Genomic DNA, 20,570 nt, shown 5'->3' with positions numbered 1-20,570 from the left:
TGCAGTTGAACGAAGGCAGGTGATGCAGGAAATATTAAATTAGGAAATGAAGTCTTAAAGGAAGTAGATGAATATTGTTACTTGGGTAGTAAAATAACTAACGATGGCAGAAGTAAGGAGGACATAAAATGCAGATTAGCACAAGCAAGGAACAAAGGAGAACAAAAACCATGATTGATCTGATTTCACTTGAGAGAGAAAAACACTGACAATTGGAAGATGTGAAAGCTATGCCAAGAAAAGATTTTGAAGGCGAACATAAAATTGTAGTAGCTCAATTAAGACTTGTTTAAATAGTGGTATTAAAAGAGACAAGAGAAAGAAAAATATAGGTATGGAAATTAAAGCACAAGAGAAGAAGAACTGAAAAAACAAATTCCTAAAGGGGTGGCAGTGTTGAAGAGGAATGGGCAAAGTTCAAACAAGGAATGGAAAAATGTGCAGAAGATACGTGTGTTAGAGTGCAAGGAAAACAAAGGAAAAAGAGACACCCTGGTGGAATATAGTAAGGGACGTGGTGAAAGAAAAACAAAACAAAAAAAGCATGGAAGAGCTGGGTAGGAGGCAGAAATAAGGAGAGTAGGTAAAAGTATCATGAAGCAAAGAAAGCATGTCACAAGACTGCACAGAAAGAGAAACAGAAGTGGCGGAAAAAATTTGCAGAAACCTTACGAGAGGTTTTTAAAGGAAGTAAAAACAATGTTGTATGGACTGGTTAAAAGCAAAGTAAGCAGGAGGGAAGATACATAATTTGTAAGGACAGATACTGGACAAATTTTTGTACAAAGAGGATATCCTACAGCAATAGGAGGAGTATTTTGCTAAATGACTTAATATCAAATTCAAAGAACTGGAGGAAGAGGAGGAATATGAAGAAGGCAGCAGGACCAGTAGGGTTATATTGGATATACAGACTATTCCACAAGTGATATGGAAGAAAAAAAAGTACCAGAAGAATGGAAGAAAGGTATGATAATTCCAGTATTCACAAAGGGTGATAAGAAAGAATGTAGCAACTACAGGGGAATCACACTCATTTCACATGTAGCAAAGATCTTTGAGAGGATATTAGAGGGAAGACTCAGGATGAAAGTAGGAAAGGAAATGGAGGAAGATAAATATGGATTTAGATGAGATAGATCACCTTTTGATCTAATTTATGCATTAAGGATCCTGGAGTAAAGATGGATGGATGGATGGATGGATGGATGGATGGATGGATGGATGGATGGATGGATGGATGGATGGATGGATGGATGGATGGATGGATGGATGGATGGATGGATGGATGGATGGATGGATGGATGGATGGATGGATGGATGGATGGATGGATGGATGGATGGATGGATGGATGGATGGATGGATGGATGGATGGATGGATGGATGGATGGATGGATGGATGGATGGATGGATGGATGGATGGATGGATGGATGGATGGATGGATGGATGGATGGATGGATGGATGGATGGATGGATGGATGGATGGATGGATGGATGGATGGATGGATGGATGGATGGATGGATGGATGGATGGATGGATGGATGGATGGATGGATGGATGGATGGATGGATGGATGGATGGATGGATGGATGGATGGATGGATGGATGGATGGATGGATGGATGGATGGATGGATGGATGGATGGATGGATGGATGGATGGATGGATGGATGGATGGATGGATGGATGGATGGATGGATGGATGGATGGATGGATGGATGGATGGATGGATGGATGGATGGATGGATGGATGGATGGATGGATGGATGGATGGATGGATGGATGGATGGATGGATGGATGGATGGATGGATGGATGGATGGATGGATGGATGGATGGATGGATGGATGGATGGATGGATGGATGGATGGATGGATGGATGGATGGATGGATGGATGGATGGATGGATGGATGGATGGATGGATGGATGGATGGATGGATGGATGGATGGATGGATGGATGGATGGATGGATGGATGGATGGATGGATGGATGGATGGATGGATGGATGGATGGATGGATGGATGGATGGATGGATGGATGGATGGATGGATGGATGGATGGATTTAGTGAGGACATTTACAGATATTGAGAAGGCACACGACAGTGTACAATGGCAAATGGTCTGGAATGAATTGATAAAAAGGAGGGTAGGCAGAGCAGAAGTATAGGCATGCACAGAAATGGTGTCCCAACATACAGTCAACACTGCCCCACTCCAGTACTGAAAAGGTGAGGAAGGAGTGAAGGGGTAGTGTTGAAGGCCACTCCAGTAACGAAAAGAAGGGGAAGGGAGTGAATGGATAGTGCTGAAGGCACAGGGTGTGTATTGCTATACATCCACCACTGTGCCCAATTCAATCACAACAGTCTTGTAGCGGACTGTCTACTTGCAGCAATGCATTAAGCGAGGAAGTTGGGAGATGACATGTCTTATTTATATTGGGACACCACTTCTCTACATGCATGTACAAATAATCAAAGCCATGTATTAAAAGTGTGTAAGTAGTGTGAAGTCTAAGATAGCAAAAACAAATTGGTTCAATGTACAAACAGAACTTTGACAAGAAAGAGTATTATCCCCTCTACTCTTCAATAAATAATGTTATTTGCATTGCGTCTCACTAACTACTTTTATGGTTTTCAGAGATCGCGAGGTGCTGGAATTTAGTCCCGCAGGAGTTCTTATACGTGCCAGTAAATCTACCGACACAAGGCTGACGTATTTGAGCACCTTCAAATACCACCAGACTGAGCCAGGATCAAACCTGCCAAGTTCAGGTTAGAAGGCCAGCACCTCAACTGTCTGAACCACTCAGCCTGGCCCTCTACTCCTCATCACAGTCATGGATAAAATCCACAAGAGTGAGGGAAAAAAAAAAAAAAAAAAAAAAAAAAGACAAAGGCCTTACTCTTGGCAGAAACATAATAGTATGGGGAGAAGATGAAATGGAAGTACAAGAACAAGTTACTGTATGGAAATGGGAAACAGGGGCATATGGAATGCAAATAAGTGTGGAGAAGAGTAAGACAGTAGTGATGATGAGAGGTAATAGAGAAGGAAGAGGGAATGTTGAAGTAAATAGAAGACAATTAGAAGTTCTGAAAAGCTTCGAACATTTGAGGAGTATTCTTGTAGAAGATGGAAAAATAGATGAAGAAATTGGAAAAAGAATCCAACAAGCCACTAGGTTTTACCAATGTGTGAGAGGTACAGTGTGGAACCGGAACGTCCCAGAGATATGCAAGAAAATTCTGTATTCAATGTTTTACTGATCAATTTTGAAATACGCGGCGGGCACATGCATGACAAGAACAAAACATGATGAAAGCAGAATCCAAGCAGCTGAGATGGAATTCCTCAGAAGAATAATTGGGAAGATACGAAGGGATAAAACCAGAAGCATAGAAATCAGAGAGAGAATTGGATTCCCTCAACCGCATGACTAGATAGAGACCAGTGAGCTGAAATGGTATGGACACGATTAGAATGGAAGGGGATCAAGTTCAAAGTGACTATTTACGGAGAAAACAATAGGAGAAAGACAATGGGAAAGGCCCCACAAAGAGATTGATGGAGACTGTGAAGGAGAGTATAGAGAAGAGAGGAGTAAAAGTAGAAGAAATATTGGAGGAAGGAAGAGAGTGGTGGAGAGAGAGAAAACTGTGGAGGTCCTTGATTCACAACCCGACCCAGAAGACTGGAAATGGTAAATGAAGAAGAACAAGAATAAGAAGACACTGGATTTCTCATGTATCTTGTTTACTGACAAAACAATATTTGCAAATCACGGCCAAGTCCAACATTAGAAACGTCCACTACTGTTCAGTAAGCAATCCTCATTGGCTTTGAAATAAACTTTCAATTTATTATTATGAGTACATACGGTACATGCTAAAGAGATGTTCAGTACAGAATAATAATGGTCATCTGGACCGTCAGTGGTTGCAGAGTGGGCTTCGGCTGGTCCGACGGCTCTGCACTCCAACCGACCAACCGAGCAGAGGAGGGGTAGCTGCGGCTCTACGCCTCTGTATTTGGGACATAGAGAGGGACTGGACCCCACAGTCAGCAGTCCTGAGAATGGTTTTCCATTTTCTGCACTAAGGGGAATGTTGGGACAGTTCCTAGTATAGGCCACAGCCACCAAACCCCTCGCCTTCTCTGCACATCCCCACCATAACAAAACTCCCGGCCTGAGAGACGGCATCAAAGTCTAAGAGGCCCGTAGTAGTAGTAGTAGTAGTAGTAGTAGTAGTAGTAGTAGTAGTAGTAGCAGCAGCAGCAGTAGTAGTAGTAGTAGTCTGGACACCAGTGGGAACCAAACAAACCACCTCCCGATTGGTCTTATTGACCAAGCTATGGTGGCCCAGGTCATATTTGTTCTGTTGAAAAGGAAACCACAAGGTTCTGGTTTCAGTTCCTGCTGGTACCTTATGGGCATTTTTTTATCTGCACTGTACACCTGTTTGGCATGTACTGTCTGTACTCAACATCTATATATATAAAATAACTTGTCCTAACTGACCGATTCATCATCGCAGAGCCAAAACTACTGGAGATAAAGAAATTAAATTTTGAGGATACATTTATATTTCAATATAGGCGCTCGCTACAGGAGGATTTTTGGATATTCTGTCGCTAAGGGGGTGAAAAGGGGGGTGAATTTTAAAAATAAGGATATCTACGTATATCTCAAAAACTTAAAAGTTTACAGACGTAAAACTTGGTATTTGGAATCTCCTTTAAAAATAAGGAAACAGGTTTTTTGTTTTTGTAAAATCCCATTAAGGGGGGTGAAAAGGGGGGAAAATTGGTTGAATACCTTTTACGAGGATACTTATATCCTTATATCCTTATAGATGTTACAGACATGAAAATTGGTATTTTTAATACCATTCAAAAATACGAAACACGCATTTTTTGTTTTCAGATAAACCACTTGGGTGGAGGGAGGGGGAGGGTAGAAAGGACTGAAAAGTGGGTTGAATTCCTTGTATTAGGATACTGATATCTCAAAAACTGAAGATGTTACAGACATAAGAATTGGTGATTGGAATCTCATAAAGAAATGCGTATTTCTTTTGTTTTTGGAAAATCCACTTAGGCTGGGGTGAAAAAATTGAAAAATTAGACAAATTATCTGTATGAGTCTACTTATATCTCAAAAACTATAGATGTTGCAGAGATGAAAATTGGTATTTGGAATCTTCTTTAAAAATAAAGAAACCGGTCGTCTTTTGTTTTCGGAATTCCACTTACGGAGGGAAGAACTGAAATATTTGTTGAATTACTCGTATGAGGATACTTATATCTCTAACAGATAAAGATGTTACAGATGTGAAAAACTTGGTATTTGGAATCTCCTTTAAAAATAAACACGTATTTTTTTGTTTTCGGAAAATCCACTTAAGCGGTTGAAAAGAAGTGGGTGAATTTTGAAAATGAGTACCGGTATATCTACAGTATATGTCAAAAACTTAACATGTTACAGACATGAAACTTGGTATTTGGAAAGTCCTTTAATAATACAGGAACACGTACTTTCTGTTTTAGTAAAAAGCGCTTAACGGGGGGTGAAAAGAAGTGAAAAGAGAAGTGAATAATTTTTAATGAGGATGCTTATATCTCACAAACTGATGATGTTACAGATGCAAAAATTAGTTTTTGGAATCTCCTTTAAAAGTATAGGAACATGTATTTTTGTTTTCGGAAAATGGAAAGGACTGATAAAGGCGTTAAATTCTTTTTATGGGGATTCTTATAACCTATCTCAAAAACTGAAAATGTTACGACGTGGAGATAGATATTTGGAATCTCCTTTAAAAATCAACTTTTTTTTTTTTCGTCTTCTTCTATTTGAGAGAAGACTGTTTCTCATATGTACAGTTCTATGTTGCATGGTCATCTTAGCCCCAAAAGGCAATAACACAAAAGTGGTTTACAACGAGTTTCCAGGGTAAATGAAACTCAATTTGTCGGTGAATGTTTATACTTTAAGGATTTTCAGATAATGTCTTAGTACAGTACTGAGGAACGATTACTTTCATTATTTTACAAAATCCACATGAGCGAAGTTGCGGGCAACTGCTAGTCACATTAATAAAGTAAGTCACCTAGGTATACACTATACCAAGTACCTGTATGTGGTTTTGAAATGTAAACATGTCACAGTGTTGGAAAAGGAAAGCGGATTGACTGGAATTGTCAGAATATGTCATCTTGTGTTCAATAACCTTTTATTTTGTTTCCAACTTTTCTATTATACTGACCGGTATAATCTTTACTTCACATTTCACTCAACAAGCCGGCACTAAATGGCATGGCTTTTCATATCAGGGTATACCAAAATGTCCTTGACATCTAGAATTCTGGGAAAATGTCCTGGGACTTGAAATAGGCTAATGATCTAATAGGATGAGTTTATTTCAAGTATAATGCGGTCGTGAAAACTAAATATTCACCTTACTGACCTCAAGTGGAACATCACGATCCATGGAGCGTAAATATATTGTGCAGAATAGCACGCCATCATTTCATAGGACCGATTTTCATAGACAGGTAAGTGAATCCCAACAAGTCTGTCAACTTCCAAACACAAGAACTTCCACCGATCTAAGAGGACATTATTCTACAGACCAGGAGGAACATGTGTTATCAGCATGATGGGTGCACAGTTCATAGTTCTCAACTGAGTATTTTCAGGTCGATGGACTGGGTCAAGAGGGCTCGTAAGGTGGCTGGTCAATCCCCTCTATTTGACACAGCTTTTTATTTGTTGATGTTGTCTACAAGAACGGACCAACTACACCAGAAGACATGAAATGTCATATTGGAACAGCCTGTGCTGAAATTTCTTCTAGAATGCTACATCACTGCAACAATTTTTATGTGAAAGGAAAAGTATGTATTGTAGCTTTTTTTTTTTGAAGCGGTTTAAAGTCGCACTAACACATTGAAAGTTAACAGTGAAGCAAGGATAGGAAAGAGCTACAACTGGGAATGAAGTGGCCATGACCTTAAGGTACAGCCCCAGCATTTGCCTGAAGTGAAAATGGGAAACCACAGAAAACCATCTTCAGGGCTGGCGACAATGGGATTTGAACCCACCATCTCCCGAATATAAGCTACACAACCCTAACTGCATGGCCAGCTCACTCAGTTTGTACCTAATGGTTATCATTCTGAACAAAATTGATAAGTGAACATATATGGCCAAGATAGGTGCATATACCCTAGCATAGAGTTGGGCAGACATTAGCAGCTTGAGGTGGAGTGTTTCGGTACAGTGTGCCGGTACACGGGAATGTAAATGCGCAGTAGAGAGAACTCCGTGAGGCAATACGACATGCTCCGCGTCACTGGGAAAGTGCTGCTGTACTGGACGTGCTGTGTGTTGTTACGGCCAGCATGAAGATGCACGGGCCGTGAAGGAACAGTTGGAACACTGAAATTCGTGCCCAATATTCACATTTACAGGCTGCTTTTAGGTTAAGTTCTTTTTCGGTCAATATGAAATACACATAATACTGTTACAATGGCAGTACAGGTGTTTAAAAGTAACTAATACGAGGTTATTTTCACCAGTTGAATGTATCGGCCTGTATTAGGAGTAATTAGGGCTAAGATAAAACTTCACGGCATGTGAAAAAGCAGTTGGAACTCTGAATGAAATATGCATCCAAAGAATCATGTCTAAATATTGTTTTTAGGATAAGAATGTTTTCATTCATTCTGAAGTACAGCTGTCACAACTACACTGGCAGTACGTGTCTTTAGAAATTTCACAATGTTATTTTCAGCAATTAAAAATATACTCACACAGTTGAAGTAACATTAGTCAGTACTCTACTTACGTATACAATATACAAGCGGAACACGAAAATAAAAATTAACCTGTTCAAATAAAACATTAAGATAAAAATTAAACACTATATACAAGTGGGACAGGAGATTAAAAATATAACTATACAAGCACGCACCCTCAGAACAAGACTGTTGTAACTCCCAAAAGTTGAATTTTGAGTTACGAACACATTAAAGCTAATATTTTGTCTTCTATCGAACAGTAAAACTGTTGTAACTGTACGTCATACCATACCATTCAAAACACACAAACAACAGTTTTTAGGTTTTGTGAATTTGTAGAGGTACATACTGATAAATTTACTCATTCAGGATTTAGAAAAAGCACTTGGAGGTAAGGATATTAAAGTATGCGATTCTGATCTGCAGTCTGCCCTTCAGGCACCGTGTGGTGACCTATCAGTGTTTTATTATAAACAATGGCTAAATGTGTACAATTTCACAATTTTTGATAATGCACCCAAAAAAGGTTATTGCTACCTTTGGAATGAAGCATCTGGTAAGAAAGGAGCAATAGAAATTGCATCCTGTGTCTATGAATATCTCAAATCCATTGAGTGTATATATTTTACAGTGATAATTGCCCTGCACAGAACCAGAATAAGTTCCTGGCAACAATGTATCTGTATGCAGTGGACATTCCAAACCTAAAATCCATAACCCACAAATATTTAATTGTAGGAGATACACAGCATGCCCAGTGTATGTGCCTGCACAGTGGACTGGAATCGTACAATGTCCCACGAAAAGAGGGACAGAATATCGGGTCAGAGATGAATTACAGTGAATTCCATGACTTCAAGAAATTAACTGACAAAATGGGTAGCAACTGCACAGTGAATAATGAAGGAGAATCAGTCAAATGGAATGAATTAGAGTGTTGAAAGTTGAAAAGGGCCAGAAGTATACTCTATGCTACAAGACAGACTTCGAGTGTGAAGAGTTCAATTACATTAATATTAGATGATGATGATGCTTGTTGTTTAAAGTGGCCTAACATCGAGGTCATCGGCCCCTTATGGTACGAAATGAAACGACAAAGTAAAAGTTCAAAATTATCCACTGACCAAAATAAAAAATGTCATGAAGAATGAATGAATGAATGAATGAACATGAATTTAAAACAATCAGTGGATCCGACTCAAAAAACTATCATAGTTAATAGTATTACTGACCAAGGGACCACTTCCAAAGCAAATCGAGGATGCTTGGTGTCTAAATGGGTCCAAAATACTACAAGTCAAAGGCCCCTCAGAATGGTACTTATCGCTAGTAATGTAGAACCATGGTATCTGTCCTGTTGCGGTACTAATCAATGGTAGCAGAGACTTGCGGTATTCCACACATTATTGTACTACTCAAAGCTTATGAAATTCGACATTAATACAGACCTATGTTTTTCTCACTCTGCGGCGCCATTCACAGGCAACGCAAACCTATGATGTTCATCACATAAGAGTACTAACCACAGGGACCTCTCCCTATCCCGTGGTGTTCCTCATATAGTGGGTACTAATCACAGGTAAGGCAGGTCCATGGTAGCTATCATCCTAGGGTCCTGCTCATATGGTGGTACTAATCACAGGTACTGCAAAAGCCGACCGCGCGGTGCTCCTGTGTGCTACTAATCACAAACCTATTTTGTACCTAATATAGTGGTAATACGCACAAGTAAAAGCGACCCTTGGTGTTCTCCGCGTGGTGGTACTAATCACATGTAGTTGCATGGTTCGAATACAACCATCCCTTGGTCGCCCCTTTTAGTCGGCTCTCACGACAGGCAGGGGATACCGTGGGTGTATTATTCGTCTGCCTCCCCCACCCACAGGGGGTGTGTGTTTGGTCCGCGAGAGGTATTTTATTTCCCTCAAGTCCGCCGGCAAGCCGGTTAGGACCCCCCTATCCGCCACCTGGGACGCGCCACGTGGGAGTATCACCTCTCCCCCTGCTACGCCTGCGTAGCAGGTTCGTGGCATTAATATTAGAGGCCGTCAAAAGGGAAGAAGGTCAACTCGAACACATCCAATTACTCCTGCCTACACACGACAACCGTGTATTTTGGCTGAAAAGAAGAAAGACCTAATGTCATTGTGTGATGGAAATATAATACCACGAGCATTGCCAGTTTGTGTTACATACTATCCACTTCATGTCCGTATCGATAATATGGTCCAAATAATTAATTAAAACAAAAATTCCACCTAATCGATACTTTCTCTTTTATTTAGCCGTAGGCTATTTAAACAGACATTAAAATTAAATTCAGAACATGTTTCAAATGCTTTGCATTCATCATCAGCTGTTTACAATAAGCATAGGTAAAAATAGCTAAAATCGATCTCACAATTTACTTTAAAACCTTAAAACAAGTGTTAGTCGTGCGCATGTGGGTGGATTGGGGGGGGGTTGGGTTGGGAGGGGAGGTTGCATTGAACGCGATTGTTAGTTGGACTATAACTTATTGTTAAAAACTTCATATTAAAAACACTGATTGGGCTAAAAATTATAGTTTCACTATGAGTCTTGTGAGTTTATCTATAAAATCATTGATTGTAGAAACTTGTAGTTCCTTTGATGAAGTATTTCTGCAGAACAGTTTGTCAAAAGTTTGTCTTCTTAAGACGGCATCCGGTTGTTTTCACGTCTCTTGTCACTTGTTAGGTGGAGAGGTGTGGCTTGTTTTGATGAAAGAGGTTTACTATTTGATGTTTAAGAGACCTGTTAAAAATGGATCGTCTGTATCACGACCCTTATCTTGTGTGTTTACGTTTACTTCCCGTGCTACGTTATTGCCAGTTTCACAAACTAAATTTTATAATACTATTTATTCTTTTTATTTCAAGCATTCATAGCCCATTTACTATTAGGACATATGAACTGTAATATTATTAACTTTAATAACACTTTATTTAAATCCTCATGATGTCTCGACTTACTTCGGTGCATTTCCTACTGTACTGTATGACTGATGTAACTTTTTCATTTCAACAACATACCAACACATAAACTGTCGTAACTATAGTTTGTTGTTTATTTTATGCCTGTTTTTATACATTGAAGGTAAACAGTTACATTTCCAGGTGCCAGATTGATATAAAAGTGTGATTAAAAACATTCTAGTGTATCTTAAAACCCTGAATTATGAAGTGCATTCAAAATCTTTTATCACAATTTACTCAAAACAGTGATTTGGTAGTTATGACAGTCTTGTACTGAGGGTGCGAGCAGAACATTAAATTAAACTTAAACACAATATGCAAGTAGAACACAAAACTAAAAACAGTGGGATGTTTAAGTTTGAAATGTCTTGTCATTGTGCCAGTTGAAGATCCCTTTGCAGACAAAACAGAGGAACATATGAAGATGCTTGTTGTTCAAAGGGGCCTAACATCTAAGGTCATCGGCCCCAGAACATAAATTGCATTTTTCTCTGCCCGGTTTTATTCTAATAAAAAAGTCCTGAACAGGACTCCGATGCAACATTATGCAAAGTTTATCATCTTTTGTATGGTTATATTACTAGGCTTCAATGAAAACACTCTTACAAAACAGATGAAAACAAAACAGAACACATTACGTTATTCGCATGTACCGAAGGCCAGTTGCCGGTGCAACAGAACTCACAGAACAAAGAGGATGTGACCATGTGACGGAACACTCCAGCACAGGGCGGCACACAGCCGGTATCACGAGTCAACTAGTAGGCGAAGGGTAGTGCATAGTGGCATTCTGATGGGACAGCGAGTCACTGTCTCGGTCTCACTTGAGAATGTTTCGGGATAATTGACACTCGGTGTTCCAGAACAGCAGAACATAACTGTGCACTGGCACAGTGTGCCGAAACAGGGACATAGTGCCCAACCCTACCCTAGTAGTGACAGTGGAAATGTGGTAGACAGCAAAGATCCTAATGACAATATTTCATTAACTATTTGCACTAAGATCATGCAAAAATAATTCTAATCTCTATAATTTTTTTCTTGGCATCAACAGGCACCATTCTATTTTTAAAAAAAAACACTGATCTAGAAAAAAATGTCCGACTCATTGGCTGAATGGTCAGCGTACTGGCCTTCGGTTCAGAGGGTCCCGGGTTCAATTCCCAGGCGGGTCGGGGATTTTAATCAATTCTAATTAATTCTTCTGTCTTGGGGACTAGGGTATGTCTCCGTGCCAACACACTCCTCATCATATTGAAACAAAACACCAGACTACCAACCACCACAGAAACACGCAACAGTGCTTACATCCCTCCATAGAGGGCTGGCGTCAGACGGGGCATCCGGTCGTAAAACAGGGCTAAATCCACGTTCGACGAACTTCACACCCGCAACCCCACAGGTGTGGGAAAAAGCAGTAGGAAAAGAAGAAGAGGAACATTGATCTAGAAAATTACATTTTGATCATTGTAGCAAGCTCCGTAAAGGGTACTTCTAAATTAAAAATAGGAGAGGATTTCCACCAATCAATACTTATTTATTGTATATATTAAATTACAGGACCGGTTTCGACCTCATATTCAAGGTCATCTTCAGCTGAACCATACATACATATTTATATAATGAAGCTTTGATTAAGATTGTGGTGTTGAAGGAATGCCATATGATGATGATGTACATTTAGTTACATACAAATGGGGCACGTCTTAGCGTGAACTGGCGTATATGTCATTCTGTACAATATTGCAACTGTATGTCTAAAATGTTGAAGGTCTTAAAACTAGTGTATAAAACACACATTCACATAATTCACACACATAACCCTTAGACATTCCTCCACACAATATCACTTATAACTCAATCTTATCTTCCACAGATAAACATAACATCATTGCACAGCTACAAATGGGAAAGGAGCCACTACTTTGAAACCAATATCATCCAAATTTACGGACGCCAAAAAGACAACATGAATTGGTTCTAATAAAAGGGCAACACACACAGCAGAGCTGAACATATTTTACTTGAATTTCATCCATACATTTGGCACCTATTTTAAATTGAAATTGTTTTATCTCACATACGCACAGGAAGACAAAACTTTTATCCATGCAATTTTACAAACTCTAAGAATAGCAGCTGAAGTGCACAACTGTGAATAAGACTTAAATACGGAAGTTAGTCGATGTATTGACCACCAAGCAAGAACGAATGTTCATATGCATGAAGTGTTTTTATATATTGTTTTTATCTTGTACAGATATATAAGTTAGTTTAGGAAAAGACTTGTTTTATACACTAGTTTTAAGACCTTCAACATTTTAGACATACAGTTGCAATATTGTACAGAATGACATATACGCCAGTTCACGCTAAGACGTGCCCCATTTGTATGTAACTAAATGTACATCATCATCATATGGCATTCCTTCAACACCACAATCTTAATCAAAGCTTCATTATATAAATATGTATGTATGGTTCAGCTGAAGATGACCTTGAATATGAGGTCGAAACCGGTCCTGTAATTTAATATATACAATAAATAAGTATTGATTGGTGGAAATCCTCTCCTATTTTTAATTGTGCAATTGTCAATACGGAAATGAAAATTATAGATTACGAAGGGTACTTCTATTCAGTGAAAACACTGCACACAAATTGCACATCTTGTTTTGGAAATATTCCCTCATAGTAGTTTAAGGTGATTCATGTGGTGTACAGCAATAGTGGAATATTTCCTGTGCAGTTTACCACTTTGCTGCGAGAAGCAGCTGAACATTTCTTGGCCCACCACAGTGTGCATAGCCACTTAGCTGGAGGTTCATCCTGTCCGTCTTGGCCACTGTGTACTCCAGTCTTCTTTAGATTTGTATTCTTGATGACAGGAATCAATGCTTTGCTGATATGTTCAGATTCAGATTCAGGTTAACACTGCTCATGTATTTCAATATTTTAATAACTTCCTGTAGCAGGCAATCATCAGAATGTGCGGTATTTGAAAGTACATCCTTGTACTCGTAACGTATCTTCTGATCATTCAACAGCCTCAAAGGATGTCTGTTGAAAGATGACATTATAGACACCTGGGTACAGAATGTGCATCCTGTGGCACAGTGTATGTTTGCTTGAGACCTCAGCCCAAAGCCTGGTCAGACTGCCATCAGTTCGACCATCAACTGTTATTAAGGACTTGGACGTTGTCACTGAACAGCCGTACAAAGGAAATGAGAAATGAAACACAATACAACTTATTTCAATTATACTTCTTTCCATGACACAGTAACATTCATCCATACAAGAAATGTTGCAAAACCCATGCATATAGATTCATTTCTAAAATTAAAATTGTAAGCGTGTAGGAAAGGACCAACTTCACTCCCCTAACCTTCAAGGTAAACAAACAAAAGCCCATCAGCGTAAACTGAATTTTAGACTGTTCATTTCATATTTGAGAAAAAAATTGATGAGAAAATAACATACCAGTTAATTTCCATACCTATTCCAAACTTCAAGATTTCTTTTCTGTATCACCTAACATGTATCTGTCATCTACATTCACACAATGGCCTCTTTCTTAACTTCCAACACAATGACAAACCCGACATCATTTTCATTTTTACATCCAAATATGAGAGTATAAATATAAAATTTGCAAGAACACTCACCACTGCAAGATCTGCTGCAAGAGAATCCAAGGTATGACAGACTCGATAGGCATCTCTACGACAGATTCAGGGGCTTCCAGCTGGTGACTCACAATATGAGTTAGGTTCTGCACCAACCGAGGCAACCGTGGACAGTCCACTGTACAAGATCAGAAATATTCTGGTTTCATATAATACGTACTGCAATGTATCTAGTAATCATTGCATAATAATTTATGCACACTAGAAATCTAAACCACACGGATGTATATATCACCCATGTGTATTATTTATAGTGCACTTTCCCTATTAAACCATAAAATGAATACCTACGCCACACAAAATCATCCCAACAGACATTCACATTATTTGATAGAAAAGAGTTAAGCTACAATACTAAAAAGGGTACTTGCAGTGGCATGTACTGTAGTAGGCCCATTATCAAAATGAACAGTTTAATCGCATTGTTATTACTGCCTGCTGAAAGAGCCATCTGTGCATAGCCCATGGCATGTAGTCCATGATGTGGGCTGGTGAGGTGGGTATATAATGCAACCAATAGGCTGGCTGCACACATTGCACTTCCTGCTGTTGAAGGTGAGGGAAGCAATTTAACCAAGCTGCAAAAAGGCATGATCTTGGGCTCAAGCCAAGGAGGCAGCAGTTTATAAACAGCGATGTTTGTGAACTGTTCATGTACCTTTCTGGTGAAGGTGTATTGTAAGTGGACGAATAGCATTACTGTGAATAACTGTTATGGAAACTGCAGAGCTCCATGCGAAATTGATGTTCGAGCTGAAAGTTGACTTTGGTGGTGAGTGAAGGCCAACCGACAGGCTACAGTGGAACAGCTCACCACCCAAATGAAACAGAGGGAATTCAGACATGTTTCTACTGTAATAGTTCAGCAAACCCTTCAGCAAATGAGACTCAGGATTAAATGTAAGGCAACTGCAGCCATGCAAACATAGGTGCATCGACGAAAACAATTAGAATTTGCTCTACTGTATGACTACAGGATTGCAGCTGATTGGCAAAGGGTAACAACCCCTGGCAAGTCCACGTTTTCAGCTGCATAGAACGGATGGACGTCAGTATGTCCGATGAGGAACTTTGGAAAATAAATGCCTTGCAACCACTGCTGGACAAACAGAAGGTGGGGGAGGTAATGATATAGTCTGAGGAATGTTCTCCTGGTATTCTCTAAGTCCCATCATCCATGTGGAAGGACCTCCCGATTGATTTGGTTATAGACCTCCTCCCCCGGTGTTCACTTCTATCCATACATGACGACTGTCTTTCCCCGGGAGGATGGGATATTTGAGCATGATAATGCACCTTGCAACATGACTAGAAGTGTCAGCACACTGGAACAGCGTAATCAAGACTTCAAATTTCTTCCCTGCCCCCAAGCAGCCCTGAACTCAATCTAACTGAACATCTGTGGGACCACCTTCATTGTTGCATTTGCCGCCTGCCTCCTCCACCATGCAAACTTCACCAATTGTGGGCCACACTGCCAAGAGCATGGCTCCCGATACTCGGAGTCCTATCAGCATTTGACTGAGTCACTGTCGGCACATCCAGCTGGTTACTCTGGATACCAGCAGATGGCCATACTAATGTGATTCAACTGTGTATGTTACTAGCTACAGTGAAACCTCATTACCATGTTCTCTTGAACACGTTTTTCTGTTTTGCACATAGTAAATTCGAAGTCCCGATTCTCATCATATTATATCTGTATAAAAATGCCTTACTTATCACATCATGAGTTTTCACTATTACCGCTTAGTACAATAATATTTTTCCTAGCCCTGTAAATGTTATTTGTTATCCCTTATAAAAGAAATGCGATTTCCAACTTGGGCACGAGATGTCGCCACAGTTGCTTGATTACAGGAAAAGGCCTTGAATTCCTGAACTTCACATGATATGTTGCACCTTCAGGGAGCAAGCCATTAGCCTCAGGAATGTTCAGTTTTGCTTGCCGGTTAGCAGCGAGATTGGTGAATTAACCCAGTGTGCATGTTTGTGCTTGTATTTCGCATTCCATTCAGAAGTAAGAAATTTATTTTATGCAGAATGGTACACTGAAGGGTACTAAATATTGATAGCCTATATCTGGATCAGGAACATAATTGTGTGAAGGTGACTACCGTGGTGCATATTTGTGAGAAAGTCATGAAATTCGTCACTAAGACAAAATTAAAATCTGTTAGAAAGTGGACTGGCATCCGGATCTTTAAGCGCAAATACTGAAATTCACACATTCAAGTCTCGACTTGATCACTCGCGTTGATCGAAGTTTTGTCGGATTCAAAATGGTAAATTAGAAAGTGAAAGGCTAAAAATGATTCCACCTAATTTCAACGTTCCCTCGATGATCACCAGAGAACAGCTAGTGTAGGATATGGCTCCCCACACCATGATGCCAGGTGTTGGCTCTGTGTGTGTCTGTAGGCCGGTCTCCACTGATTAACATTTAACAACATGTTAAATGTTAACTAGTGACACCATCAGCATGTTAAATGTTTCATTTAACATTGTGTCCACACTTAATAAACATGTTAAACTTGACTTCCTTTGTTTATATACAGGTAGTTCATCATATCAATTTGTGGTAATACATTTAGGTGATGTCTAGTACTTTCATACAAGGACAATGGACTCAGATGAAGAGGATTTGACCTTTGTTCAAGCCACCGTTGCTTCTTGTTATAATTTAGAAATGCAGTTTTATTAGACATATTTCCTCCCCTCATCCTGCTTATTGCTTCCAAAGCAAACCGCTCCCGCCCCCGACTTCCGACTTTTCTGAACTTTGTGCAATTCTCGACTGTCTGGGAGCAGAGGGACATTAACTTTTCTCAATGCACTCACGGGAGCAATTATAGATAATTTTGAGAGCCTGGAAACTGTCGGCTTCCTTTGCTTTATCTCTGTATTCCTTCGATGAGACATCCCACAAACAAGGCCTTTCTATTATATCATTAAGTCCAGAGTAATCTCCTTTCTCCACTCCATTTCTGAATATAAATTTTAGTATAGTGCAGAGAGAACGACACACATGTGCATACTGTATTTGTAGCTTATAACAAAGAGAATGAGTGTTGAGGAGTGTTGTAACTATAATCCTACTTCACGAGAAGCACGTCGTTTAGGTTATCTGTTGGCGTGGAAACAGCACAGAAGTTCCCGAAACTGTGCCGACATCTCACGAACAATAAATTGACCAGAAATGTTTTCCACTTGGAGCGTAAAACACTCCAACATGTTGAAAGTGTTAACCTAACATTTTGAGTTACTATGCAAAGTCAAGTGGAAGAGACAATCACAATATACATGTCAATTGTAACATGTTAAATTTAACATGTTGGAGTTAAATGTTAATCAGCAGAGATCGGCCATGTTGTATACACTGTAGATGTTGGCACTCCCCTGCACGATGCCACACATGCCTACAACCATCACTGGCACCAAGGCAGAAGTGACTCATCACTGAAGACAACACGTCTCTATGTGTCCTTCCATAAGCGCCTATCACGACACCACTGGAGACAGGCTGCACGATGTTGGAGCGTGAGAGGAGAATGCCTTAACGGCATGCAGAATCATAGCCCCGCTCCGCGTAGACAATTGCAAATGGTCCTTGTTAACACCCCCAGAGCAACATAACCCTAATTTGTTGTGAAGTCACTGCAGCACACTATAGCACTTCATAATATGCAACGTATTCTTGCACATGTTGGATGTCTATTTTTTTTTTTTTTTTTTTTTTTTTTTTTTTTTTTTTTTTTTTTTTTTTTTTTTTTTACCTCTCAAATTACTAATTAAATTTCATAAGCTTAATACATATAGTAGGCCTAAGTAATAATGGAAATTTCATCTCTATTTTTATCAGAGATCGATGTCGCCCTCTATACACATAAAATTCTGTCTTAGATTTTAAATACAAAATAACAATACAATACACCCCTAAGGGGATTTTACTTGGGGGAGGGGGGAGGAGGGAATAATGAAAAAAATATGCATTTATATGAAACCATTTGATTGCAAAGTTCAAGTTTCATACGATATCCTAGGTGTTAAATAACAGAAGGTTTCAAACAAATTTAACGCATCAGAGAGTTATATGGAGGTTAATATTCAGAAACAAATATATTCCTTCCTTCTTTCCTTTCTTCCTTCCTTCCTCTGAAATGGTTTAACGTATGAAGACAAAATTCCAAATAGTGGTATATATTTTAAATCCTAGGTGTGAAATGGGAAATATTTTTAAACATTCCACCCCTAATGTGTTAAAACTGGTTTAGCTCCGGAAACAAAATTATTCATCCCTCCAAAACCGTTTGACGTACACAGTTGTAATTTTATGAGAAGGTCTTCTTTTATGTCCTAGGCATAAAATATTGTATACTTCAAAATATTTCTCCCCCAAGGAGTTTGGATAGTGGTTGACTCTCAAAAACACAATATCCATTCTTCCGAAACCGTTTCAGGCACGAACTTAAACTTTTACATGAAAGGGTGGTCTTCCATATTCTAGATGTTAATAAATATGAGGGCAGATCAGAAAATAAGTTGCATTTCCCAGTTATGGCCATTTATTACAACACCTATACAACAGCAACATGACTATACCGACATACACTGTAACGTCACTTTTCCACATAGTTTCCAAGAGATTCCAAACATTTCTGCGAACGCACAACCAACTTATCGATGCTGGATGCATAGAAATTTCCTCCAGCATTCTACAACCACTCGGAGACAGCGGCCTTCACCTCCTCATTGGTCTGGAAACATTGAACACCGAGCTCCGCTTTGAGCTTACCGAACAGATGAAAGTCACATGGCGTTAGGTCGGGATTGTAGGGTGGATGTTGCCAGACCTCCCACTTGAAACGCTGCAGCAGTTCTCTCGTTTGGCGGGCCTTGTGAGGTGTTGCGTTATCGTGCAACAAAATCACACCGGCGCTTCTCTTTAATCGCTTTACGCAACCAGTGCAACGTTTGACAATACGCCGCCGCGTTGATCGTCGTTCCTTTCGGCATGAATTCTACGTGCAGCATTGTCAAAGAACACTGTCACCATAACCTTACCGGCTGAAGGTTGAACCTTGGCCTTCTTTCGTTGTGGTGATGAGGGGTGCACTAATTCCATTGATGCTCGCTTCGTTTCGGGGATGAAGTGGTGGACCCACGTTTCGTCGCCTGTGACGATTCGCGGCAGAAACCCGTTGCCGTCTGCGGCATAGCATTGCAAAAATGCCAAGGAGTATTGGAAACGTTGTCCCTTGTGCTCGTCGGTGAGAAGACGTGGGACGCATCTTTGACACAGCTTACGATATCCAAGGTCCTCGTGAACAATGGCAAACACACTGCCATACGACATCTTCAGCTGCGTCGCGATTTCTCTCAGTTTAATGCGCCGGTTCTGTCTAATGATCGCATTCCCACTGTTGACCTTTGCACGGGTCCTGGACATTGCGGGTCTGCCTTCGTGATGGTTGTCCGTGATATCTGTGCGTCCGGCTTCGAATTGCTGACACCACTCTACGATACCTTGCCGGGAAATGGCCCGCTCCCCATACACAGCACTAATTTCACGATGAATGTCCGTGCAATTCTTCCTTTTGGCCCATAGGAATCAGATTGTCACATGCACCTCATATTTGGAGTGAACATCCAGTTGACGCGCCATTGCATTTGGCCGCTATTCACACAATACTAGACGAGACACCACAGCGACTTGCCTAACAGACGTGTGGGCAGTGTCTGTCCATTTCTCCGCTGTGCCCACGTTTGCGACGCACAGCGCGCTGCTGCGGCGCGTTAGTGCAACTAACCTTTTGATCTACCTACGTATTTTAAAACATTCACCTTCTTAAAAGTACATTCATTCCTCTATTACTGTTCGATGTACAAAATAAAAATGTCACAGGTTGGTCGCTTTGACGTTCTAGATATTAAATAAGATAGGGTTTAAAACATTCTAATTCTTCTGTACGGGTTTCAAAACGAGTGTTAGATCAGAAAATAATCAATCTCACAGAACCGTTTGACGTACGAATGGAGGGAGGGTTTTACAGGCTCAGCCAACAGTGGACTCTC

At 40.0% G+C, this 20,570-nt stretch overlaps 1 protein-coding gene across 1 annotated transcript in view; it reads right to left on the bottom strand.

Moving 5' to 3' along the window:
• The window catches only part of LOC136863554 (calcineurin-binding protein cabin-1), a 609,489-nt gene that overhangs the window by 223,256 nt on the left and 365,663 nt on the right, over positions 1 to 20,570 (bottom strand). The window contains exon 15 of the mRNA XM_068225987.1: positions 14,475 to 14,613. Within this exon, the coding sequence (XP_068082088.1) occupies positions 14,475 to 14,613 (139 nt within the window). The remainder of the gene's footprint in view (positions 1 to 14,474; positions 14,614 to 20,570) is intronic.

This window comes from Anabrus simplex, chromosome 2 (assembly GCF_040414725.1).
Source record: "Anabrus simplex isolate iqAnaSimp1 chromosome 2, ASM4041472v1, whole genome shotgun sequence".
NCBI classification, from domain to species: domain Eukaryota; kingdom Metazoa; phylum Arthropoda; class Insecta; order Orthoptera; family Tettigoniidae; genus Anabrus; species Anabrus simplex.
This window is presented reverse-complemented; position numbering and strand designations above follow the sequence as displayed.